The sequence below is a fragment of the Dendrobium catenatum genome, unplaced genomic scaffold, assembly GCF_001605985.2.
Source record: "Dendrobium catenatum unplaced genomic scaffold, ASM160598v2 fragScaff_scaffold_1351, whole genome shotgun sequence".
Lineage (NCBI taxonomy): Eukaryota > Viridiplantae > Streptophyta > Magnoliopsida > Asparagales > Orchidaceae > Dendrobium > Dendrobium catenatum.
Genome location: NW_021319813.1, coordinates 302,547 through 330,541, shown reverse-complemented (window position 1 = coordinate 330,541; position 27,995 = coordinate 302,547). Strand labels below are relative to the sequence as shown.

The 27,995-nt window shown below is 34.5% G+C and overlaps 1 protein-coding gene across 1 annotated transcript; it reads right to left on the bottom strand.

Moving 5' to 3' along the window:
• Nucleotides 1–5,275: 5,275 nt before the first annotated feature.
• Nucleotides 5,276–9,425, bottom strand: LOC114580862. The gene is made up of 4 exons (XM_028699649.1): nt 9,162–9,425; nt 7,791–9,041; nt 7,518–7,703; nt 5,276–7,447 (listed from the first exon to the last, which is right to left on the bottom strand). Exons 1-4 carry the CDS (start codon nt 9,423–9,425, stop codon nt 5,276–5,278), a joined length of 3,873 nt encoding a protein of 1,290 aa, XP_028555482.1.
• Nucleotides 9,426–27,995: the final 18,570 nt, after the last annotated feature.

The following is a 27,995-nucleotide window of genomic DNA, read 5'->3' as shown; positions in this document are numbered from 1 at the left end:
AACAACTGACAAGTGATTACCATTAAATACATCAATATATTTTCTATTCATAGCTCTGATTACATGAAAATGCTTAGTGATTTTCATTATACAATGTCTTTTAAGGTTCATGGAACTTAAATCAAATATTTTTATAATTTTTATAGCATATATATTCAATGATTTTTAAATGTAAAATATGTGTCAAATGAGTTTTATGTGCATGTGTATGTGCATGCATGCGCATGAATTTAGAGTTCTTATTAAGCCAAAGATAACCAATCTAATCCTCTTATTCGTATTCGGGATCATTTAGCAAATCATCTAAAATTTTTATTCATGTTAAAGTTTTTTTAATTAATGAACAAGTTGAATATGCATAATCATCAAGTTCGACAAAATCTACGTGAACATTGAACTTTTTTAACACTTGCATTCATGCAGATGTGCGCATGTTATTATGTAATTCATACGAGTATATTCAGCTTTATCCAATTTGCTTTACTTAGTGCTCATTTTTTTGTGAGTCATTATCTCAAACTATTTTTTTATTAGATGTGTTGATTAATATACAAATATTGGTACATTATCACTTTTTATGATTCATTCACGAAATTATGAATCTTCCTAGAATTTCTCCCATCAATCTGCCCTTTAAAACTTTGCCCCATTGCCACTAGTACTTCTTGTGAGATCGCACCCTCAATATATATTTATATATTTATATTATCCCATCTTCGACATTTTGAATGATCATGGAACCCATCAAACACCACCGTTGGCTAATCTTAGATCTGCACGAGTTAGCTACGGTAATACAGACGAATCATTTGTCGACAAAAATTATATCATCAGAACTGTGTAACCATTATACTTTATGTTTGTTGAATAAGATGAAGCATATTATACAAGATATGTAAGTCAAGTATAGAACATCAAAATACTTACCAGAATTTCCTACATATTGAACTTCTCTACACTAAGCTATTCTCTCAGCCATAGTAGTTTAGCAATAGTGATCAATATTAATGTTATGCCAAAATTATATTTTGAGGGTCGTTTTGTCCAAACCTAACAAGAAAGTCATTTATCATAAGCCTAATCATATAATATGAAGGAGAGAATTGATATACTATGCATATAACTACACTATTATTATCCTATATTATGAGACAAAGAAAGTAAGCTCTTTCTGAAACAGTTTGAGAGCCCTAATTTATGTAATTTTCCTTTATTATAAATTACTAAATTTACTCACTTGGGAGATGAAGAAATCCTTGCGATCCGAGAGAGAGAGAGAGGGTCGAGCTGGCAAGAGATTTCAATGCACACTTTCTCGATCGACAAACTTAGAAATTTTCTAGCTATAGGATTCTATTAAGGTTCAAATATAGCCGCCACAATGAAGTAGATTGAGAGTCTTATAAGTGAGAAGAGATTTTGTAGTGGATGTATTTCATTCCGTTACTTTAAATGTACCTAGTGTTATTATTGCCTGTGTTCTTATAAAAATTGGAGTATAACTATATAGCAGCCAGATTTATCCTTCCAATGTCAAATCTCGACTGCATGATCGCGACTTTTGTGATTCTGGCTCAACTATACTTCATTCTATTGGGATATCGAGAGCCTAGCAATGGGGATATATAATCCATGTTGTCTCCTTAGTGAAAGAACCATTACATCTTGATCAATGTTATTTAGCATTATAAATGCCTTCTTTAACCCTCCGAATTAATTTATGGCTATATGTTACTGAATCTTATAATCACGCCAAGCAATCAAGTAGAGCACATTCTAAGCTATTAATAAATAAGAATTTGTTTTTGAAGATCTTCCACATCTATAGCAAAAATATTTATTAACAGCTGTGCTTTTTGGGCTCTTTTCTTCTTATCTATCTCCTCCTCGGGAAATTATACGAAATTTGCGCAGGTCCAACTAAATCTCCAACAGATTTAATGTTCCTAAAACCTAGTTGCATAATCAGAAATGGTTTAATCTGTTGCTCTTGGAAGCTTGATCTGTTTAGGCTGTTAGATCTGCCTTTGTATATATATCAATATCCTTTAAAGTAATGTTTATACATTAGATCTTCCTTATGTTTTTTTCTCATTGTTAGCTTACATGGCGAGGAGATTCTCATTTACATCATATCAAGCAACATGTGACATCTTTATAGAGAACAATATCAAAAAGCTTTATAGTATATTACACATTCACGAACATTAACATGTCCAATCAATATTCGAACAGATAAAATGATCATTCTCGCATATTTTGTTAGAGCAAGGTTACCCTTCCCAACATCAAACGATCATTATTAGCAAAGCTTTTAGTAAGATTACCTCCGTCTTCCCAGCAGCTCAAGCTATTGCTATGATATGTGTTCTAAGGTTTACTTGTGCTAATGCTATGTATGATTATACTTGCAAATTGCAAATGTTTTGCTCTTTATTTTGTTATCATAGAACAGTTCAGGATATCATTGTATCATATCAGTTTTAATTGAATTGAGCTTGAACATAACTCAGGATTGGATGGATCAAGAAAGACCTTTAAGATCTACTCTTTGGTGAAAGGTAAATTATCTTCTAAATTAAGCAAGCCTATTGAAAGTAGTATAAATGTATTTGTTTGGAATGCTTTAAAAATTTTTGGCGTGGCACTTAAATAAACCCTTAAGAAAATGAGTTAGGAAATGCAAGTGAAGCGGAGAAACTATTAAAGGCTTGCTTCATTAAAGGAGTTGCCCATCAAATTGATAGTAAATATAATAATGTTGAGAGATAAAATAGGAATTGATAGATGTTCGTAGATTATAGCTATAAAGCTATGCTATTTTTATAGAAGAATGTCAGAGCAACTTATTGACATTTTATGAATATCATCTTCCATTGTTAAAAAGTGAGGAATATATAGGTTTAAATTAATGATATGCCAGTGATGATTATAACTAAAGATGAGTACTTGAAAGATGTATAAAAACTTGATACCCAACCAAAATGCATTGTAAGACAAGTCTAAAAATATGTGTTCAGAGTTAGCTTTAGAAATTTTTTGAATTTTACATTTTATTGAGAAGCATAAAAGAAAATTTATAGAATGTAATAGCTATGTGGAGAATGGATTCTCTTTGATATCCAAAGCTTGTTCAAAAGATGATTAGGAGGTTGCCAACCTTAGATCTATTTATTTCTAGATTTTTCGAGAGAAAGAGAGAGAGAGAGAGAGCAGCTCACTTTGACCTGTTGGTTGAGAGCTTAGGCTTTCAACTAAGAGGTCTTGGGTTCAAGTCTTTGTGTATGCGTTGTGTGTGTGAGTTTGCCTTAAATGGCCTAAATGTCCCCAAAAAGAGAGAGACGTGCTTCATTCATTATGAACTTAAAAAACAAAAATTAAAGATTACATGAATTAAGAATTAGTATTGAAGTAATTAAATGCATACTTGGTAACTTCCTTTTTTTTTTTTTGAAGAAGCATAAAGCAAATTCTATAGAAAATAAACTAAGGGACCAAAAGGAGCCCCTAACGAATACAAGCAATAGATTCCTCCAAAATTTTGATAAATGAAGGAACCTTGTCAAGGATTAAATCATCCCAAAAGAAAGAAGAAAAAGCACCAAAGTTAGCACATAAGTCCGTTAACTTATTACAATCTCTATTGATATGATTAAAAATAACATAATTAAAAGTATCCACAAAAGAAAACTTTTCCATACCTCGGCATCCCTTCTTGAAAGATTTATGGATCAACTTGATAACATTCATATTGTCACTCTCAATGATAATGCCTTGAAATCCTTGCACGATCCTTGATCATCTCTTTGACTGAAGCTATAGCTTGATACTCCAAATAAGTTATATCCCAATGCAATTGAGATATACCATAGGCAGCTGTAAATCTTCCTTTGTGATCTCTAGCCACTCCTCCAATTCCTCCTTTATAAGAATGAAATAATGTAGCATCTACATTCACCTTGATCCAATTGGGTGGAGGAGAATACCAACGATTTTCAAACAGCAGATGCTGATTTGTTCTCAACCGTCCTGATTTGATATAATTTGGAGTATTAAGAACTCCTACATAGCTAACAGCTTCGGCAGCTATGTAACATGAACTTCTTTCCTTCTTCCCGTGCACAATTTCATGCCTATCCTTCCAAGTAAAGTAAACTGCATTGCAAAGTAAGCTAGAGAGAAATACGTTTTGATATGTTAGCCATTTATACATCTCTTCTTTGTTTTCGAATAGAGGAATGTAAAAGCCCCATTCGTTCAATTGATGAATAACATCCACAATCTTCTGACATTTACAAGTTAGATGGCTAATATTCTCCTCCTCATTACAGCCTCTAGGACAGTTAGTTATCCTATGAATTCTTCTGTAAGATAAAAAAGCATTGGAAGGCAAGGCGTTGTTTAAAACTCTCCACTAGAAATTTTCTACTTTGGCATATAGTATTGCTTTTTTCAACCATTTCCATTCAACAATGTCATTTGATTTATAAGCATTTTGATCAGGAGCCATGGATGTAATAGATCTTCCAGATTTCATATGAATGAGTTCAAATTGATCTTCAATAAGATCCGGATTGATATCAATCTTACAGATTAAATCTTGTAGTTCCTTGCCGAAATATTTCTGAAGTTCAGGAATACTCCATTGATTTTCAGAAATTAAATTTTCCACTCTTAAAGCATCAACCACTTCTTCTTGAGAGTTAACAAATGTAGGCCATTTATTTAAGCATTTGTCCCAAATCCAGGTGTCTTCAAAAACATCAATAGAGTGACCGTTTGCTACATTCCATCTCACAATATTTCTCAAAGATTTACTACCATCTTTGATAATTTTCCATGCAGCAGAATTAGATTTGTTTCTGTTCTCAGCAACCCAACATGAACCATGTTTTGGAAACAAAAATTTATGCAATAAGGAATCTTCTTTCATGTATTTCCAAGCTAATTTAGCTCTTAGAGGGCCCATTTTGCTAAAGCGGGAATGAATTCCTCTGCCGCCTTATTCAACTGGATCACACATCTTCTTCCAGCTAACATAATGCAATCCATGTTTAATGGAAAGAAGGGACCGAGAGAATAACATACTTTACCAAAGTAATTTTACCTGCTAATGAGATGAACTTGAGCCCCCAACTATTAAGCTTCTTCAGAATTTTGTCCAATATGAATTGGAAATCCACTTTAGACAACCTTTTTAAAGCCAATTTTGTTCCCAGATAATTGAATTCCTTCACTTCTTTGAATCCCATGATGTCTTTAATTTTTCTTTTCTTCAAGCTAGAGACCGCTTCCCAAAAAGCATACCAGATTTGCTTATGTTCACCTTTTGGCCAGTCCAACCACAGTAACTGTTGACAATACTTTTTATAGTTCTCACATTTTTTAGTTTAGCTTCAGCAAAGAAGATGATATCATCAGCGTACAATAAGTGCGAAATTCTTGGGCTGTTACTGCTAACCCGAACACCAAAATCACCCCTTTCCATAATTGCATTAGAAAGAAGCTGAGAACATAAAATGAAAAGGTAAGGAGACAAGGGGCACCCTTGTCTAAAACCACACCTAGCTTTGATCCAGTTGGAAGGAATTCCATTAATTAAAATAGAGAAAGCAGGATTTTGAACACATTCCAAAATAAGCTTGGAGAAGAAATCCGGAAAACCAAAGTAACAAAGAATTTTTTGAAAAGTTGGCCACCCCATTGAATCATATGCTTGTTCTATGTCTAATTTAATAGACACCAGCCCTTTTGAAGCTTTAGAGAACCTGAACTTATGTATAAGTTCATGAGCTATCAAAATATGGTCTTGAAGAGATCTCCCTCTAAGAAAGGCAGCTTGTTCAAGTGAGATTAATTTTGAAATAATACCTTTTAATCTGTTAAGAAGAACTTTGGAAGCAATTTTGTACACCGTGTTACAAAGGCTAATAGGCCTATAATTATAAGCATATTTTGGATTGTTAATTTTGGGAATTAGGACAATCAAAGTTCTCTTCCAATCCTCATTCATCTTAGCAGTTTCAAAGAAATTTCTCATAGCTTCCCAGAATTCAATTCTAATAATAGGCCAATAGATTTTGAGAAAAGAATATGAGATACCGTCTTCACCTGGAGAAGATCCACCCGTTGTATCTTTAATAGCATTTTCTACTTCTTCAAAAATGAATTCTCTGTTTAACTGGCTTTTATCATCCTCATCCAGAAAAGAGTGAATATCCGGCCAACCTTCAAGTAAGCATCTTCTATCTTGCCACTTGTCTTTAAAGTATTGTAATAAAACGTCTTCAATTTGGTCATGATTTTCCACCATAATCCCGTTGCCATCCTTAATGCAAGGAATGAGATTGCTGTTCTTTCTAGCACTTGCCATTGAGTGAAATTTTTTTGAATTTTGGTCTCCTTCACCTATCCATTTTACTTTGGATCGTTGTCTCCACCACGTGTTTAACCGAGCCAAAGTAGAGTTGAGCTCGTTGATTTTAAATTTTAGAAGAGAATAATCATCCATGGATAGCATACCAACTTCAGATTCTTTAGTTTGAAGAATAAGAATTTCTTCTTTGAGCAAGTCCTTCATATGATTCAACTCTTTGTGCTTAGTCTTATTCGAAAAGAATAAGGATTTGAGAGCCCTTTTAAATTTATAATTCAGAATTTCAGCAGGAGAACCTGAGTCTCTTCTCATCCATGCTTTTTTCACAACAGCAAAGGATGACGGATACGAAGCCCACACATCCTTGAATTTGATAGATCTTTTACTATTGGAAGGAAAAACTGAAGTATTGAGGAGGATAGGACAGTGATCAGATGCAATTCTGGGTAGATGTTTAAGAACCATCTGTTGATTATAGTTCATCGCAGTAGAATTGACCAAAATTCGTTCTAATCTTTCCATTATCCGATCATAGCCTTTCTTATTATTGCTCCAGGTCATTCTAGGACCAATGAAATTTAGCTCATGAAGATCATTAGAAGTCATAAAGTATTTCATCTCTCTCGGCCGCAAAGAGAAGTTAAATTTCCTGCCACCTATCTTGTCTTCTTTAGCCAAAAGACAATTGAAATCTCCACCGATCACCAAAGGCCAATCATTGGTGATATGTTTTTCCAAGCCATTCCAAAGAAATCTTCTATTGTACACATCTTTGCTGCCATATATAGTAGCTACTCTAAGCATTGGTGATATGTTTTTCCCCTTATTGAGGATATCCAAATCACCTACAATGAATTGAGATGAACACTCAATCATGTTGAAATTAGCTAGGTTGCTTCTCCACAGAGCAAGAATGCCTCCAGATAAACCAGCGGACGGAACAAAATTGTAATTCCAACCAGTGCCAATCGAAGATTCCACATCTTTATGCTCAATAAAAACTAGTCTCCAATAGCCCAACGAAAAGAACCCTCCTTGAGGTAGAGAGAAGCCCTCTTTTTCTTGGCTCCTCTACAATTCCAAAATAAGATGGAATTCATTTATGGATTAATGGGGAATAAATTCCACCTTTCTCCTTAGCCTCTTCTTCATTTTTCCTACCCCTTGTCTTCAGGCTGATAGGTCCCAGGTTTTTTAACTGCTTTGTTCCTCTCTTCTTAACAGTAGAAGAGGTATCTTCACAAGCTTTAGATACAACATCAACTGGCTCTGCCTGAATTCCTTCATGTGCATTTGGTTGTAGACCTTCCTCAACTATTTCACCTTCCTTTGCTATATTTCATAGAATTTCGAACTTGTTATTTATACCCAAAATTTTAACATCAGAAACCTCTCCAGATTTGGTTCACACTACAGCATAGCAGATATCAACAATAGGATTGGTTTCTGTTACCTCATATCCTGCTTTCTGATTCAAACAACTTGAATCAATTGAATTTTGTTTTAACAAATTATTCCCAGCAATAGTACTAATTGTACTGCTTGGTTTAACAGCTTCTTTTGTTCTCCCCTCCAAACTAGAATTGGCCTTTATTATTTCCTTGCTCCCAGTAACTTTTTTATGATTCTTCTTAGCTTTGTAGTCCACATGAATCCAAGGACCATAGCCATCTCCTTTGTCATTATCAATAGGAGCCTGATTTTGAGTAATTTTGCTTGTATCTCCAGCTCCAACTTCACCTTCACTGGTTTGAGCTTCAATCCCTTGTTTAGACCTGATCGAAGTAGATTTCTTCAAACATTCCTCCCTTAAGTAACCAAGCTTACCACAGTTGAAGCAAAATGTTGGCAACCTTTCATGTTTAATGTTCTGGTAAAATTTTCCAATTTCTCCTTCAACCCAAACACCCATGGGTAACTTCTCATCGAGTTTGATTCTCACACAAACCCTTGCGAATTCTCTTCTAGACCACTGGAACATGTTACCATCGATCAAGTAAGGAGTCCCCACCATGGAAGCAATTCTACAAACATTCACTTCATCCCAACATTGAAGTGGAAGATTTGGCATCCGGATCCAAATTGGGGCTGTGAGGCCTTTGAATAATGTAGGTGAGAAAGCTGCTGACCACCTGTCCATACCCACTATGTTGCCATTGACATACCAGGGACCTGAAGCAATTATTTCCTCCAAAGATTCTTGATCCTCAAAGGCACAAAGCACCCATCCAAGTCCTAGTTGAGTTAAATGAAATTTGTCGAACCTGGACCATTGTTTCCTTAACTCCATACTAATGACATTGAAAGGTATATTATTACCAAAGATCTTTATCACCAGAGACTTCTTAAGTCTGTTTGAATTATCAAATTCATTTTCAACATGAAGTTTAACAGCTCCGTCTTCATTCACAAAATTTTCTCCGAAATTAAGTTCAGAGACTTTGATATTATTCTTCTTCTTCCAAGCATTCAGCACTTGTTTTTCAGTAACAGGATTTGAACATTTAACATTGTTTATTTGAATACAATTCCCAAGTTCTCCAGATTTGCATTCCCAAACTTTGGTCAGGTTAGAGCACCGATCAGCCTTGTCTACGCCTTCATGTTCCTTAGAATTTATATTGACTTCTTCTAAAACCATATAATCAGTAATCTGGTTATCTTTCTGAGCACCATACACAACTTCCTTATTAGCTTCAGCCGCATTCTTACAAGAGGTTTGAGTACAATCCTCTTTTTGGAGCGGGTTGCCTTTTTGGAGATTTGTTCCTTATTTACTGAATACCTTCGAGTTTGAATCTTCCATTAAATTTTGTTTACCTATGCCAATGCAGTCAACTATCTTCTTCTTTTCTTCAAAAGCTCCTTCCTTGATAATCAGAGGCCTATCTTTGTTAAGCCAGAACATATTTTCCTTCTTGCGACCAATGTCTCCGAAAGCAGGTGGAGACGAATCGAATTGACACGAGATCTTCCGTGATGGTGGAGGAGGGTGACGTAGGTTGACTGAGACTACGGGAGCCTGAGTCCGGCGATCCTCCGACACCATTCGCGTCGAGCGGAGAAACCGCGAATAGAAAATTCAAAAATTTTCTTCAACCAGAAAAAACGGAGTTTCTCTCTCTTCTTTGAAAAGAGAGAACCAATGTTTTTATGTTTCAAAGTTGGAAATTCATAATAAGTTTATGCTTAATCAGACAAGTTATAAAAAGTAAATGCCAATTTTTTACATATGAAAGGGCTCTGATAAACCTCAGGGAAGAACTACCTATTTAATAAAAAAATTAACCCTAACATTGATAGATTATACTAGGAAGCTTCAACCATATCTTCAAGTGCATTCCATTATAGTTGTGATTAATTAATCTTTGAAGTCAATAAAACATAAGACTGAGCTTTTATGGAGGTTGACAAGGTACTCCTTTTGCTTAGTAAATATTGGTTGGACTACACACTAAATGCCAACTTGATAGTTAAACTCATTCAATTTTTTAACAAAGTTCTTTAACACCACCTAAGAAGAATCTTAGTCAATGAATCATTATTGGAACATCTATACCAATGGAGCATTTGGAGTCAATAGTCATGGAGTTGTGCTGTCATTACGAAGGCTAAATAACCTCATTCCACAATATTCTCTTCAACATAAATTGAAGCTACAAAAAACCAATTATAATATGAGATAATGAATTAGAAGTGACTGTTTTTTGAGTTGGAATTTCATGGTATGGTGGCATTCTTGATGAAATTTTATAGCGACTTTTTTTTGTTAGGATTAGGTATAGAAAAATGTATTAAGAATAATTTACGAGTTTGTGGATGTTAAGAGGTTAAAAGTCCATAGAATGTTCAAACTCTACAAGGAGATGGGAAAGTATTGGATTATTGTCTGCTAATTGTGTTAGGATAATAAATAGAATTTAGGTTAAGAGTTCAAAGGGGTATGAATTCTTTTGGAATGCTTAAAATTTTAGAAATAATGTCCATGAGTTATTAGTAATGATTATGTTGGGGATCTTAGTATATAAAGTTGAAGGGAGACAAGCTACTAGTTTTAGGTGGATGTTAAGTGGTATTTTGTGTATAAATTGCAATAGGAGTGTGGGGAATGAGAGAAACTAATAATAAAAAAGTAATGAGGGGAGGATAAATATAACAAATAATTAAAATAAAATACATAAATAATAAGATAGATATCCTCTCACTAAGAAGGGTTGTTACAAGTCTCCTAACCAAGGAACAAGGTTTGAACAACCAATAATCCACCAAAATATAAACATAATTTTCTCAAAACTAGTTTTATTTCATCAAAGATTGTTTCATTGTAATAGTTTTAATATTTAGAACAATTAGAAGTTGTGAAGAATACAAAACATTACAAGAGCATAAAAATGTGATCAAAACATTACAGGAGCATAAAAATGTGATCAAACACAACATTAAATGAGCTTGAAACTATCACAAGGCTTCATAACTTTATTTTGAAAACTAAAGGGATTTTTATGTATTGAATGTAGACCCATTAAAAGATAAAACACTAATTTGTATTTTTTTACTTTTACTTTGATGAAATAGCAATGTGAGGTGGCAGCTTTTGACTTTCCACTTAGATTAAAATTCAACTCACATCATACTTCATATTTTTCACATTCACAGAGAACAACTGCATCAACATAAAATAAAAATGCAATAATAAAATAAAATATTGATAAATTTATTTAATTTATTCTTATAGAAGTTATTGATATTATCATTAAGAGGAGGTAGCTATCCAAACTTAGCAATTTCTTTTATTCTTTATTATCTTTCACAAATTTAATTGTATAGTGCTACATCTATTCCTTTGGATCTAAAAGAACATTTCCCTTGAAGTTGAAGGTATTTTAAGTTATAAAATATGTGGAAGAGATTTAAATAGGCAAAAGAATTTTTTTTTCTTGCAACATGATCATTATAAAAATATTTGCATATAATAATTATTAATATAGATCAAGCAAATAACAGCATTAGGACCTTAATAATTGATTAAAAAAAGTGATAAATTTGCAAAATTTCAGAAGGGGGGTGATGAAAGCAATGATACTAGTATAACTTTGACTGGTAATGGGACAACTAAATATTGTATTTGAGGAGGATCATTGATATGTGATTTAGATTATTGTAATTATGAAGATGGAATGATAAGAAAAGTTTATTCAATTAATGGAGGCTCTTCTTCAATTGATCTATAAATCTCTTTATTTAGTTGTATTTGCAATTTATGTTGAATTTTTCTATTCTAATTCTCTAGAAATAAATTGAGCTATTTCATTATTTGATGAATAATATTTTTATAATCATTCTTCACTTGCGTGCTATATGCCTTAAAGAAAATAAAATAAATAAAAAGATATTTTTCTCAATTAGCAAACAATCACAAACATGTACAAAAGTTTTCTTAATAACCATATGAAATTTGAGGTGATGTGTGAAGGATGTCTTGCTATGATACTAGGTTTAGCTATGATACTAAAATATGTAAAAGTAAATAGTGACTAATTTTATTTGATTGGAGACTATTTTTATTTGATTGGAGAAAATGTAGGGGAATGTATTAAGAGTGATTTGAGAGCTTCTAAATTTTAGGTGTTGGAAATTTCAAGGTGGCTGAAGACCTTTAAGGAAAAATCTAAGATTTGTTTTATTTTAAGTTGATCAATAATATGAGGAGATTAATGGGAAGGTAGGTTAGGAATTAGGAGTGATAAGAGTACTCTTTGAAAAACTTAGAATGATAGAAACAAGGTTGATCAATTGTAGGGGTTTCATTTTGGACCCGACCCGAAACATGACTTGAACCCGACCCGAAAAAATTCGGGTTCGGATATTTGACTCGTTTAAAAAAATGGCTCGGGTTCGGGTTGACCCGGAAACCCGAAATCAACCAGAAGTTGACCCGGGTCTGGGTCCGTTAGGCGTTAGCCCAGCCTAGCCTGTTCTCGCGGTCCGCAGAAGGGTTTCGCCCTAGCCTGCACTGCAGTTCAGCGCGCCTCAGCAGTTCCCACTCCCCAGGCGTGACCTCAGCACCTCCGCCAGTCCCAATGCGTCGTTGTGGCCCATGTGAGTACGCGCGCCTCGCCGCCCTGCAGTTCGCCAATCCACACGCGCTGAGCAACTACACGAGATCCACGCTGCCGCGGGACGCCCACGCGTTACGAGGCCGCAGTCCCCATGCGCGCGGCGCGCCTACCTTCACACTTCACAACCCATATTCATGTCGGGTTGTGTCAACCCGGCGGGTCGGGTTCGGGTTGCATTTTTTAACCCGTTTGCAAAAACAGGTCTGGTTCGGGTCATCTCAGATAGCATCGGGTCAGTTCCGGGTTTGACCTGAACCTGACCCGTTGACCCGAATTGACACTCCTAATCAATTGTTTGGGATGGTTATAATGGATTTTGTATGAAAAATTGATGGGTGGTCGGCTCAATCTTTTAGATGATCTTAAAAGTGATTTCAATTCATTAACATTCTTGATATTTAAAATCACTTTAGCCCATAGAGAATTCAAAACATTACAACAATGGGAAAAGGTTGTCAAACACTACATTAAATGAGCTTACAATCATCATAAAGTTTCATAACTTCATATTCGAAACTGAAGAGATTTATTAAATGAAACTTCATTAAAAGATAAAACATTAATTCATAATCTTTAGGCTCGCTCTTGAATAGTTGTACAAATGATTTTGACTTTGAGAAGGTGGAAACTTTTACTTTCCACTTTAAGTAAGATTCAACTCACTTTAGACTTACCATTTTAATATTCTTACACCAAAACTATTTCAACTTAACTCAATAAAATTATATTCTTAAGAAAATAATGTGCAACAATACAATAAATGTGCTTTAAGTTTATTTAATTTAGCCTTGTAGTTGATAATGTTACTATTTATGGGAGGCCAACTATCTAATTTTTACATATCCTTCATTATTCACTATCTTCCTCAAATTTTATAACTCTTGTATTGCATCAATCTGGCATTCCCAAAGCATGAGTGGAAGGAGAGTTGTTCATTATTTCTTTTAGTGACCAATTTTCTTGGTGTTTGTTGTATTGCATAAGTTTGGCATTCCCAAAGCATTAGTGGAAGGACAGTTGTTCATTATTTCTTTTAGTGACCAATTATCTTGGTGTTGGTTGAATAATGGATTAGTTGACTCCTATATGCAATTTACATTACATGTTAAATATAATTGTTGTCCTGGAATATTCGCGACGGTAGAGAAATATAAAGTTTAACGTCTTAGCTTTTGTACGAAGATCCAATACGCATACATATATAATAAAGGGTGCATCATTTATAAGAGACACCAAGATTTTTACATGGAAAACCCTGTATATGGGAAAAATCACGGGGCCTGATCCAACTTGAGTGAATCCACTATTATTTGTAGTCAAATACAAATTAGGCCCTTCCTTGGGGGGAAGGTCTTGGCTTGATATGCATCATATGGAGTACATTATATGGTGGGAATACAAATAATAACAATTGACATGTTCGTTTAGTCGGATGGACCATAGTCGATGGGTAATAGATGTTAGAAAGACTGTTGTTTGGCGACAGAGGTTGGAAGGACTGTAGTTGGTGGGCGATAAAGGTCGAAATGACCGTAGCTAACTGTAGTCGGAGAGCGACGGAGGTCGGAAGGATCGTAGTTGGTGGGCGCAGAGGTCGGGGTGATAGAGGTCAGAAGGACCATTATCTGGCGATGGAGGTCGAAAGGACCATAGTTGATCGTAGTCGGTTGGCGACAGAGGTAAGAAAGATTATAGTCGACAAGAGATGGAGTCCAGGGTGACTGATGTCGGAAGGACATTTGACATGCAAAAGTCTAACATTGGGTAAGAATCTAGCGACGAGCAGAAGCCTCTCATTGGGTAGAAGTCCGAAGACAGGCGAAAGTCCGGTGTCGGGTAGAAGTCTAACAATGGATAGAAGTCTAGCGACGGATGAAATTCTGGTGTCAGGTAGAAATTCAGCGACATGCGGAAGTTTAGTGTCGGGTAGAAGTCCGATGAAAGTCCTGTGACGGGCAGAAGTCTGACGATGCGCGAAAGTAGCGTCAGATAGAAATTCGATGACAGGCGAAAGTTCTGTGTTGTGTAGAAGTCTTACAAAAGTCCGGCGATGGGTAGAAGTGAGGCGATGGGCGGAAGTTCGACATTGGATAAAAGACCAACGTCGGGTGAACGTTGGGCAGAAATCCAACATCACTTGGAGGTTGGGCAGAAATCTGGCGCCACTTGGCGGTTGGGCAGACGTCCGATTTCGGTTAGCGGCTAGGTGAAAGTCCAACATCGGTTTGTAGTAGGGGGAACTCTAGCGCCAATCGACAGTTGGGCAGAATTCTGGCATCGGTTGGCAGACTGGTGGAAGTACGACGGTGGTTAAGGAGGAATCTCTTCCTTTTCTTCCTTTTCTTCATTCTCTTCTTACTTCCTTGCTTAATTCCAGCATCAATCGACTGTCGGGTGAAAGTTTGGTGGTGTTTGAGGCGGAGTCTCTTCCTTTTCTTACTTATCTTCATTCTCTTCTTCTTTCCCTTCTCTTCTTGCTTGAGGTCCCTTTTTCCTCCACTCCCCTAATGAAGAATGAGGGGTGTTGACCTCATTTTTGTATGAGGTTACTAGGACCAATCCAGATCTTAGGATCTATCCAAAACCTAAATCAATCCAGACCCTATGATCAAATCCATATTTTCAAACCCTGAATCCAAGGTTAAAGGCTTTATCCTAAAAGCCTTTTCTAAGGATTTTTCAAACAATTCAAAATTTAATCAAATGACCTCTGATTAAGAGTTTGTCAATTACATATTGATAGGACATCTCTAGATTACCCCTTCAAATTTGAGCCTTTTCTGAAGTTTCTAACCCCAAAAACGGAATTGAACTCTAAAGGCTGTAAAACCTTCAAATATTTACGGTCTATGCCATTGGGCCTATCCCCTAGTGGATATTGACCTTATAACTTTCTCCAAAACCTCTAATCACTTCCAACCTCTTAATCATGACCCATTGAGCATTAAACTGTATTTTGGTGGACCCATTTTGACTCCTACTTTATCAAGGGTCAGAATGACCAAAATATCCCTTAAAGGAAATCTTGAAGTTTTCTCCAAACTTCAACTTGGCCTTTTCAAATCAAAGCTCCAAACATCTTCCAATGCATCCTAATCATTATTAGGAGTGCAATGGACTCAAGCCCAGACTCTAGTCAAGCTTGGTTGATCAGGTCAAAACCTTTTGACCAAAATACCCCTTAAGGGTTCAAACATTAATTTCAAACCAAATGAACTTCAAATTGCTTGGAATAACTTCCAACAATTTTTGAATATCAAACCAAACATGTTGAGCCCAAACCCGGGTCCTGGGTCAACCTGGTTGACCAAGTCAACCTAGGTTGACCCAATACTCCTTAATGTTTTAAATGTGTTATTTTAACCCATTAGGCACTTAAAACCTTTTTCAAGCCTCAAATCAACTCCAAATCATGGCTTACATATTTTTTAACGAAGGACCAATCAAACCTAAATGATTTTGACCAAGTAAATTCTACATGCATCACTTGGTCAAATTCATCTAATCTTTTATGTTTTCACTTAAACTCCAAACCTTAAGCCTTGAGCTCTCTCCAACTTGTCCAATTAGTACCCCTCTTATGCCACATCACCCTATTTGACCTATTGAGTGGTCAAACTAGTCAACAAATGGTCAAGGTGGCTTTTAAATGGTCTAAACCATGGATGACATGGCACTCCTTTCATTCTAGCTCAATCCAGCCATCTAGAGCCTCTCTAGAGCCTTCTTAGGACTCCTTCAGCCCTTGGATCTAGATATAACAATCCTCTATTGAAACTTGTTCAATATGAATTAGGTTGTTAAACTTAAGATTATGTCCCAACGGCTAACCAAGAGGTGGGGTGAATTGGTAATTAAAAATTTATCCCTCTTTTAAAAAATTTTAAACCAAAAATAACTTTAGTGAATTTTGTAGAAAAGGCTGTTCACACTCTCCAAGTGTAGGAAGAGAACCCATCGTCTGTTCACACTCTCCAAGTGTCTGCAGAAAATCAGATCTCCTTGACAGATCTTCTCATAAGAAATCTAGAAGGACGAGAGAAAAGAGTGAAGTAATCACAAACCACAAGTGGAGACTCTTACCTTTGAGTACCAAGTGAATCCTTCACGCTCCAATAGTAAGAATCCTCCTTCAAACACTCTCTCACACTCTCTCCTTGACTCTTCTTTCAATTGACTTGAAGATCAGTAGGCAAAAAGATTAAGAGGTAGCTTTAATTGGACTTTATATAGGAAAGACACAAAAAATCATCCAAAGTCTGCTGATTTTTAAGTCTGTACATAGTGGATCATCTCGTACGATCGTTAGATCGTCCTGTATGAATTTACTTAATTAGTTGCATACGAACCCAATGTATAATAGTACGAACTGACTTCTCTCGTATGAAATATGTTCATCTTGGGACGAACAGTTATATAAAGGATCAGTTTTGACAAACTGCAGGACATTATCAAATTTTTTAAAGGACAGAGCATTTAATCCTGGGACGAATAGTACTTCGTCTGGACAAAAATTTTCTAGAGAGCATTTCGTTCTATGATGAATAGGAGTTCGTCTGGATGAAATTTTCCAGAAAGCATTTCATCCTAAGACGAATAAGAGTTCGTCTGGACAAAAATTTTTCAGAGAACATTTCGTCCTGGCACGAATGGAAATTCGTCTAGACGATTAGGACTTAGAAAAATTTTCATGCTTCCTATTCGTTCCATTGCTCTTCCGAGGGGATTAACTGACATGATCGTCCCGTACGAACAAGGTTCATCCTGTACGATCAGTATAATTTTTACAGATCTCCCCAAGTGTCTGTGTGCTAAGATAATTCAATTAAAATCATATTTTCTCAAACTTAATTACAATAAAAATTACAAACTTCAATTTACAAACTATCTCATGCTGAATTTTTTTTTGAAGTCTTCATTAGTCTGTAGTTCGATTATCTTGAAATGTTAGTCCACACAAGAGCAAAAATAATTTTTTCAAAAAATATTAGGAGAACACAAAGCTTAAAACAATAATATTTAGAATCATTAAAACTATACAAGTTGGAAGAAGATAAAACATGCAAATAACAACTCTCTTAACAATCTCCCTCTTTTTTATGATGGCAAAATAATTATTGTTTGTATACTTTTTAAATTCTAAGAATCTCCTAAACTCCATCTGAATTGATGAAAATATGAAAATAAGGAGGCATTGCACAACAAATGTATCTTTCTTTTCTTTTCCTTTACTTTTTTTATTAATACAACAGATATGATACGAAACAAAAATACGATACAGAACAAAGATATGAACACATGATACAAAACAAAGATAAGAGCAAAATATTTTCTTCCCCTTTTTGACAACATCAAAAAGAGAAGAAGAAAAAGACCAGAAATATAAGCAGTTATATGATAATCCTTTGATAATTGATCCTTGAAAGTGATTGAAATAAATTTTGTAAATAAAATTAAATCATTAGACAAATAAAAATGATTCATAGAACTTAAGAAGAGATATAACATTAATAATAAAAAGTATATATCAAAAATATGAATCAATTTAGACACTAAGATAAAGAATATCATTGCATAAATGATGAATATAAAATTTGTATATTTCAAATTTTAATACGGAATATAAATGTACAAAAGACCAATTTGAATTAAGAGATTAAAAGATTGTGGAAAAAAATAACTACCATATGTGACGCTTTGCACATCTTTTTCAATAGTTATAGCACATTTTTGTGCATCTTTTTACTTGTGGCTTATTTTGTGCCTCTTTTTCATATTGCAAACCATTGTGCATTTCTTTTGATTTTTGTATATTTGTACATTTTTTAGGAGTAATCTTAATCTTTCCAAAATCAATAATAAAAAATTTCAAATATTTCTAAGTACATCAATATTTTTTGATAAGTGAAATACAAAATAAGAAAACATCATAATTGCAACAATAATATTGAACATTAATGTAATCTAATAAGAGACATGAAATTGACAATCTTAATTACATCAAGTTATAAGCAAAACTTAAATTTTGAAAAATTAGATTTTCTAATGAATTTAATTTTAAGTTGCGCTTCAAGGTATATCACTCTTAAGATAAAAACTTTTAAAGATTGTCATATAGGCTAACACACTTTTCAAAACAAGATTAAAACCAAGATAAGATAACTTATATTGATATCATAAAAGAGAATATTACAATCAGTAAAATTTGATATCAATACTACATAAAACATAAAAGCTAAAACATAAAATAAAACTAACACATAACTAAAATATATCACATCATAATCTACTACATCACAATCACATCAACTATAGAAAGGATAAGCAAGTACATGAGTCACTCTGATGGGCCCTAATCTGGAGGAGAAGGAGGTACATTACTGAAGAAATTAAAGTAACTGCTTATCATGAGCATATTTGAACTTATGTGATTTATCTGTTCTTGCATATATCCTATGTCTTGATTGTACTGAACATCCTGCTGCTGTAAGTGAGTTTCAATTTGATTAAATATTTGATTAAAATGAGACTCTAAATGATCAAATCTCTGAACCAAATCTTGGTAATTTGGTTCACTCGCAGGTGCAGGTTCAGGTTCCTCCTCTAAGTCACTAATAACATGTGTTTTACGTGGTTCATCTTTATTGAAGATTGCTCTAAAAGATCCATCATTGTAGTAGAGAGATTCTTCAAAATCTTGAACTGGATGAACCAATTCACACTTCTTCTCCAAAATATAGGCAACAAGATGTCCTAAGGCAATATTATTCTTTCTTTTATGGGTGACATGACCAATTTCAGAAAGTTTATAAAGATAGCCAATGATTAGTTGGGCATCATCTATAGGTTGGTCAATCATAATTAAGTAGGTTACTGTAGAAAGAAGAAGAGTAATGTTGACTCTATCACCAGCTTTAGGAATTATGGAAGTTCGAAGAACATGCTGGATGATACGAGCATTTCGAACAAGAGAGGACACTTTAGGCATATACTCCTTATATATAATTCCCTAATCACTTCATTAATTTCAGTCCAGTCAAAATCAGAAGTAGTGGTTAAGGTATGGGCTCTAATCCCTTCAGTCCTTAAGTTCAGAAAAATTCCTAAGTTTTCCTTTGTGATTTCTACTTTCTTTTTAAAAACATATGACCTAATCACAGAATAGTTAGAATTGAAAGACATGTTTGCTAGGAAGTAGTGAAAGGTTTATTTGTTGTAGAAGTGGAGTAGTGTGAGAATGAGACTAAATTGAGTGGATGCAAACAAGTTCATTACCTAAAAGGTCAGTTGTTCTTGAATAAGAATTTTAGAAGGGGTGATCTTAGCGGAGGCAAATCTAGGAAATGGCTCTTCGTTGGCCTTGGACAGAAAGTTATCACTAGAGTTTTTGGGTGGACCCTTGGCTAGAACATTTTGTCATTTGTTTGAGCTTGCCATGAATAAGATCTAAAAGAAAAAAGGGGTCTAAAAGGGATGTGTGAGTGTGACTGTTGAGTTCAAAGCCTGTCAATTTAATGAAATACGACTGTTCGTACAGGCAAAATTACTTTCGTCCCGTACGAAAACGTTTCATATGGACGAACGAATGAGTCCAAATAAGAAACAACTTTTTGTAATCACACAAGTAACGATGCGTCAAATCGTACAAACTTTTGACCAAATGATCGTACAGACGAACAGGTGTTCGTCCTGGATGATCAGAAATTTAAGATCATTTTAATGGCAGTTGAAACCGTCCCCCACATCGAATCGCCAAGCGTTCGTCCGGACGAACCAAAGGTTCGTATGTACGAATATAATATTAAAAATGACCTTATCCATTTAAATGACAATCAATCGTACAAAGGTTTGAAAAGTTCTTCCAGATGATCGTGACGATCGTACAGACGAAGTAAAAAATAAAAACTGAAGTACACAAACTGTTCAAATCTGACAGTTAACACACTACACAATTTGTCCCGTATAAAAATAATTTTGTCCTCGACGATTGTCACTCAATTTTTAAAAAAACAAGCAATCAAAAGTCTAGATATGAGAATTTTATAAAACCAAAACATAAACTCAAAAAAAAATGAAAAATAAAAATACAAACTCAATAAAAACACGATAGAGAAACACATAAAAATCACAAATACACATAAAAATACTAACTAGAAAAACACACATCAATGTTGCAGAAACATTTTAATTAAGCATTCAAATCGATCACACCAAGTCTTGTTCTTAATGCACTGAAAGTATCAAAGGCTAATGGTTTTGTAAAAATGTCTGCAAGTTAATTTTCTATAGAAACATGAATAAGTTCAATTTCTCCTTTGAATACATGATCCCTTATGAAATGATGCCTGATGTCTATATGTTTGGTTCTAGAATGTTGAATAGGATTTTTAGAAATGCTAATATCACTAGTGTTATCACAATAAATTGGAATAGTGCCTATAGTAAATCCTAAATCAATTAACTGTTATTTCAACCAAAGTACTTGTGCCACATAACTTCCTAATGCAATGTATTCAGCTTCAGTAGTAGATAGGGCTACTGAATTTTATTTTCTACTGGACTAAAAGACTAAAGAATTTTCAATAAATTGACATGTTATAGAAGTGCTCTTTCTATATATCCTATAACCTGCAAAGTCAGAATCTGAATAATCAATTATTTCAAATGAAGAGATAAACTTAGGATACCAAATTTCTAAATTCTGAGTTCCTAATAGATATCTTAAAATCCTTTTTACTGCTGTTAAATATGATTCTTGTAGATCTAATTGAAATCTAACACACAAATAAATACTAAACATGATATCGGGTCGGCTAGCTGTCAAGTAAAACAAAGATCCAATTATTATTCTAAATTTTTTTTATCAACATATTTTCTCTTATGGTTCTTATCCAACTGAATTGAGGAACTCATAGGTGTACTAATAGGTTTAGCATTATCAATTTCATACTTTTTAAGGATGTCCTTAATATACTTTGACTGGCTAAGAAATGTACCCTCCTTAATTTGCTTAATGTTAAAGCTTAGAAAGTAACTTAAATCTCCCATTAAACTCATTTTAAATTCAATACTCATTGAAAAATTATCACAAAGTTTTTTATTTGAAGATCCAAAAATGATGTCATCAACATAAATTTGTACAATGAGTATATCATTTCTAAATTTCTTCAAAAAAAAGAGTTGTATTCACACTTCCTTTTTTAAATGTCTTTCAAGTAGGAAGGTGCTCAATCTCTCATACCAAGCCCCAGGTGCCTATTTCAATCCATATAATGCCTTTTTCAATTTGAAAACATGATTTGGGTATTTAGAATTTTCAAAACCTGGAGGTTGTTTTACAAAAACATCATCTTGAGTTACCCCATTTAAAAAGATACTTTTTACTGATACAGTTTAAATCCTCTAAAACAGGCAAAGGTTAACAAAAGCCTAATTACTTCAAGTTTAGCTACATGGGCAAAAGTCTACTCAAAATCAATCTCTTTAATCTGATTATACCCCTTAGCAACTAATTTAGCCTTATTTCTAATGACTACTCCTGACTCATTCATTTTATTTTTGAATACCCATTTAGTTCCAACTACACTTTGATCCTTTGGCCTTGTAGTTAATTCCCAAACTTTATTTCTTACAAATTGATTTAACTCTTCTTGCATAGCCAAAATCCAAAATTCATTCGAAAGTGCTTGATCAATATTTGTGGGTTTTATTATTGAAATGAATGTTGAATGATTAACTTCTTTGTTTAGTCCATGCCTAGTCCTTACGACCTCACTAGGTTCATCAATTATCAATTCCTTTGGGTGGTTTTTAGAAAATCTCAAATCTCTATGCAAAGGATTTTCTATCTCCAAGTTTTCTTTCAAATTTTCTTCTAAATTTATTTTATCAATCTTTTGGAAGTTATCTCAATCTCATCTTCTACAATATTTGGCTCTTCAAAAATTTCAGATTCATCAAATACAACATGTGTGATCTCCTCAATTATCAAAGATTTTTTGTTGAATACTCTATAAGATTTTCTAACACTTGAGGATCTTATAAAAATTCCTTCATCTGATTTTGGATCAATTTTTTCTAAGGAAGATTTTTTATTGTTATGAAAAAACACCTTGCAATAAAAAACATACAAATGTAACAAATTAGGTGTTTTTCCTTTTAGCAGCTCATAGGATGTTTTATTTAATTTAAATCTCACATTCACCCTATTCAGAACATAACATGCAGTGCTAACCGCCTCTGCTCAAAAATATTTAGGAAGTGAGTATTCTGCCAACATGGCTCGGGCGGCTTCTATTAATATTCTGTTTTTCTTTTCGACTATCCCATTCTGCTGAGGGGTTCTAGATGCAGAAAAATTATCTTCAATTTCTTTCTCTTTACAAAAATCTTCAAATCTTTCATTATCAAATTCTCCTCCATGATCACTTTGTATAGTCATAATTTCACATCATAGCTTTCGTTGAATCCAAGTCGAAAAGTTTCTAAATTCCTCAAATGATTCACTCTTATGAAATAGAAATTTAACCCATATGAATCTAGAGTAATCATCCACAATCACAAATCCGTATACCTTTCCTTCTAGACATTCAGTTCCAACAGGTCCAAAAAGATCTATATGCAAAATCTCCAATGGTTTATTAGTTTTAAGATCCTTATTGGATTGAAAAGATGACTTCACTTGTTTTCCTAACGGACATGCATTACAAAGGTGGTCCTTATTAAAGTCTTATTTTGGTATACCTCTTACTAGATTCTTTTGGGTAACCCTTCTATGGTTTTTCATATTAGAGTGACAAAGTCTCCTATGCTAAAGCTATGACTCATCAGAAATAGTTTTTAAACAAAAAGTAGTAGGAGTTTTAATGCAATTCAAATCTAGCATATATATGTTGTTTACCGTTATATCATTTAAAACATCATTTCCATTTAGGCTTAATATGCAGCTAGTAGGAAAAAAATTTACACAACATCCTTTTATCACATAACTGGCTTATACTTAACAAATTATGCTTTAAACCTTTTACCAATAACACATTTTCAATAAAAAAGTTCTTAAGATTTCCAATCATACCTGACCCAACCACCTTTCTTGTGGTGTTATCTCCAAGTGTAACCTTGCCTCCACTCTCGGCTTCCAGCGATATGAATTATGCAATATCTCCAGTCATATATTTTGAACATCCGCTGTCCAGGTACCATATGCTCTCATGAGGTCTTGTGTGAGACCGACCCTACAAGAATATCAAACATTAAACCTGAGAATCTAAATAAGTTTGGGTTCTCTTTTTGGCAATTTATAAAGAGATGCATGTATGATATGTCTAGGTTTCCACACCAAATAAGTTTTATTCTTCAAAGTACAAGTGCGAGCTATGTGTCCAATCAATCCATAATTATTACATTTGACTTTTGGAAAAGGATTCCTAAGTCTTCTATTATTCATTTGTGTATTTATGGATTGCATAAATTTAGGATACAAAATAAGATTAGTAAAATCTTCAAGTTATGGGGTATCATATTATCCTCGAGAGCTTTTATCTTCAATTTGTAAAATAAATTCATATCTTCCAAAATTTGATTTGTATAATTGATTATATATATTTTGCTCTCTGATTCATCCTTATTATTCTTGATTTCAATTTGAAGTTCTGCAAATGATGTCTTTAATATTTCATGATTTTTATTCAAGTCATCAAATTCATCAAGTAATTTCATGTGGTTGTCATCAATTAAAGCATGATCTTTCTTAATGATTTCATGTTGCATTTGTAGTTCTTGAAATTTTAAGCTTAGACTAGTATGCATTTTCTTTAATTTTCTATATGCATCATGCATGTATTCAGAAACTTCAAAAAGTTCATCATAAGTCAAGTCACTTGATCTGACTGATCAAGATTATCGGCCATTAAGCAAAGATTAATGACTTCCTCTTCCTTTTTCGTCTATGATGAGTTTGAAGCTGAGTCCACCCAAAAAGCTCTTTGGAACTTCTTCTTGCCCTTCTTCACAATTGGTTTCTCCTCTACCTTCTTCTTGCTAAGAGTGGCTTTGAGTTTTGGGCAATCTCGACTCAATTGCTGGCATCTCTTCTGCTTCCTCTTCAGAAAACTTCTGAATTATATAGTCATTAGTGCGATGTCGTCTTCATCCTTAGGTTGTAAGTGTTCACTCTCAGATTCCTCCACTTTTAGTGCTATGTTCTTCTCCCTTCGTGGTTCACCTGCATCAATATTTATTTGGTTAACTCCTTGCTCGTAAGAAATTAGCGAACTAAGAAGATTGTTAATAGAGTAAATGTTAAGATCTTTAGACTATGTAATTGCAGTGATTTTAACATCATAAGCAGTAGGCAAATAACGAAAAATCTTATTAACCATTTCAGCATTTGTTAGTTTCCTACCCAATGCATGTAAAGATGTGACTATTTATGTGAATCTTGTGTACATATCAGAAATAGATTCATTTGGTTTCATGCGAATCAATTCATAATCATGCAATAAGATATTAAGTCTAGATTGCTTAAGCTCATTAATCCCCTTATAAGTTATACAAAGTCTATCCTATATGTCTTTTCCACTCTTGCAAGTAGAAATCCGCATGTAATTTTCTGATTTAAAAGCACAAAAGAAATTATTTAAGTATTTGGCATTTAGTTGTGCTAAGTCACATTCTTCTACTGTCTAGTCCACAAATGGTGTTTCAACTCTAACTCCGTCAACTAGTCTAGTTGGTTTTGTATACCCTTCCTGAACTAAGATCCACATACGGTAATCAAGTGACTGTAAAAATATAGACATGCGTGTTTTTCAAAAATCAAAAGGAATATTGTCGAACAATAGATGTCTAGTTATAGAGTAACCCTCCGGTGTATTTTGGTTTCCAAATGTAGCCATCTATGTTAATCAAAAAGTAGTCTAAACTTATGATTTTGAAACAAAGCTCTGATACCACTTGTTGAAACTTGTTTAATATGAATTAGGTTGTTAAACCTAAGATTATGTCCCAGCGGCTAACCAAGGAGGGGGGGTGAATTGGTAATTAAAAATTTATCCCTTGTTTAAAAAAATTTATATAGAAAATAACTTTAGTGAATTTTGTAGAAAATATTTTTCAACCACAAGTTAAAACAGTAAAAGAAAAAAAGCGGAAAAAATAAAAGCCACAAGTTTTACAGTGGTTCGATCAAACATGACCTACATCCACTTCCCGGAGGCACCCTCCAAGTATCGCACTTATACCACTAGTGACTCTTCTTTTGCACCCATAATAAGGTGGATAAGCCTTTACAAAACTCTCTTCCACCACTATCCGGTGCTACAGAGAACCGTCATCCTTTTACACTCTCCAAGTGTTGGCAGAAAGCCGTCGTCCTTTTACACTCTCCAAGTGTTAGCAGAGAACCGTCTGTCCTTTCACACTCTCCAAGTCTGGGCAGAGAATCCTTTGTCCTTTCACACTTTTCAAGTGTGGGTAGAGAACCCTTCGTCCTTTCACACTCTCCAAGTGTGGGTAGAGAACTCTTCGGCTGTTCACACTCTCCTAGTAGGTAGAGAACCCTTCGTCTGTTCACACTCTTCAAGTGTCGGCAGAGAATCAGATTTCCTTGACAGATCTTCTCACAAGAAATTTAGAAGGACGAGAGAAAACAGTGAAGTAATCACAAATCATAAGTGGAGACTCTTACCTTTGAGTACTGAGTGAATCCTTCACGCTCCAATAGTAAGAATCCTTCTTCAAACACTCTCTTACCCTCTCTCCTTGACTCTCCTTTCAGTTAGCACGAAGATCATTAGGCAAAAAGATTAAGAGGCAGCTTTAATTGGACTTTATATAGGAAGGACATAAAAAATTGTCCAAAATCTGCTGATTTTCAAGTCTGTACATAGTGGATCGTCACATACGATCGTCAGATCGTCCTCTACGAATTTACTTAATTAGTTGCATATTAACCCAGTGTATAATGGTACGAATTGACTTCATACCCGATCATCGTCCCGTACGAAATATGTTCATCCTAGGACAAACAGTTATATCAATAATTGATTTTGACAAACTGTAGGACATTATCAAAATTTTTAAAGGACAGCATTTCGTCTGGATAAAAATTTTTCAGAGAGCATTTCGTCTTGGAACGAATAGGAGCTCATCTGGATGAAAATTTTCTAGAGAGCATTTCGTCCTTGGACGAATAGGAGTTTGTATGGACCAAAGTTTTCCAGAGAGCATTTCATCCTGGGGCGAATAAGAGTTCGTCTGGACGAAAATTTTCCAAAGAGCATTTCATCCTGGGACGAATAGGAGTTCTTCTGGACGAAAATTTTCCAGAGAGCATTTTGTCATGGGATTAATAGGAGTTCGTCTGGACGAAAATGCATGAATAGAAATTCGTCTAGACGATCCGGACTTAAAAAAATTTTTCCCTTCCTATTCGTTCCATTGCTCTTCTGAGGGGATTAACTAACTTGATCGTCTCACACAAACAAGGTTCGTCCCATACGATCAGTGTGATTTTTACAGATCTTCCCAAGTGTGTGTGCTAAGCTTATTCAATTAAAATCGTATTTTTCTCAAACTCAATTACAATAAAAATTACAAACTTCAATTTACAAACTATCTTATGCTGAATTTTGATTTGAAGTCTTCATTAGTCTGGAGTTCGATTTTCCTGAAATGTTAGTCCACACAAGAGCAGAAATAATTTTTCCAAAAAGTATTAAGAGAACACAAAGCTTAAAATAATAATATTTAGAATCATCAAAACTATACAAGTTGCAAGAAGATAAAATATGCAAATAGCAACTCTCTTAACACCCTCAAGGCTCCATGTGTCCATGAAAGGACAAGAGGACACTTTACACCTATGATGTCCTTGGCCCGTCCTTGCCCTCTGCTCCCACCTACCCCCTGGATAGATGGCAGCATCCTAGAGCCTAGCCAAGCCATCCTAGCCATCCCTTTGGCCTAGAGTAGGTAGAATAGGGCAAAACTATCAAGGGAGCCCTCATTCTAACCCTATCAATCTGTTTCCACTCTCGGCCTCTCAAGCCCAAGTCTCTATTCTCTTGAGCATCCCAGAGACTCCTCTACACCTCCCCGCTCGAAATCAGCTGGTCAAAGCTGTCGGTGATGAGTTTCCTGAAGAGTCTAGACGATTCCGTTCAAGGGCTTCTATCGTTCGATCCAGGGAGTTCCAGCTCTTGAAGTCTTCTACAACATGATGCGTGGACAGACTAAAATTTCAGAGAATTAAAGATCTTATGAATCCACTGGTTGAATTGAGGTAAACGCTCAACCCTAGCTCATGATACACTTGGCTAAATAGCTTTTTACTAAGTAATTTTAAAGCCGATAAAATGTACACTATTATTTCTGTTCAAGTCTAAAGTCTAGATTTAAAATTTCAAGCAAAACTATCTTTATGATCGAGAAAAAACTCAAAAAAAAAAAGGGTTATAGGGCTTGGTTTGCTGGTGTATGAACTGAGCACTATTTTGGCC

Bases quoted from the DNA above. Each gene is read 5' to 3' on its own strand.
- LOC114580862 (XM_028699649.1), bottom strand. From the start codon at position 9,425: ATGGTGTCGGAGGATCGCCGGACTCAGGCTCCCGTAGTCTCAGTCAAC. The intron at 9,042-9,161 runs GTATTCAGTAAA...TATGGTGCTCAG, and splicing joins TGGAAGATTCAAACTCGAAG to AAAGATAACCAGATTACTGA. The intron at 7,448-7,517 runs GCTAAGGAGAAA...TTGGAATTGTAG, and splicing joins GTAGGAAAAATGAAGAAGAG to AGGAGCCAAGAAAAAGAGGG.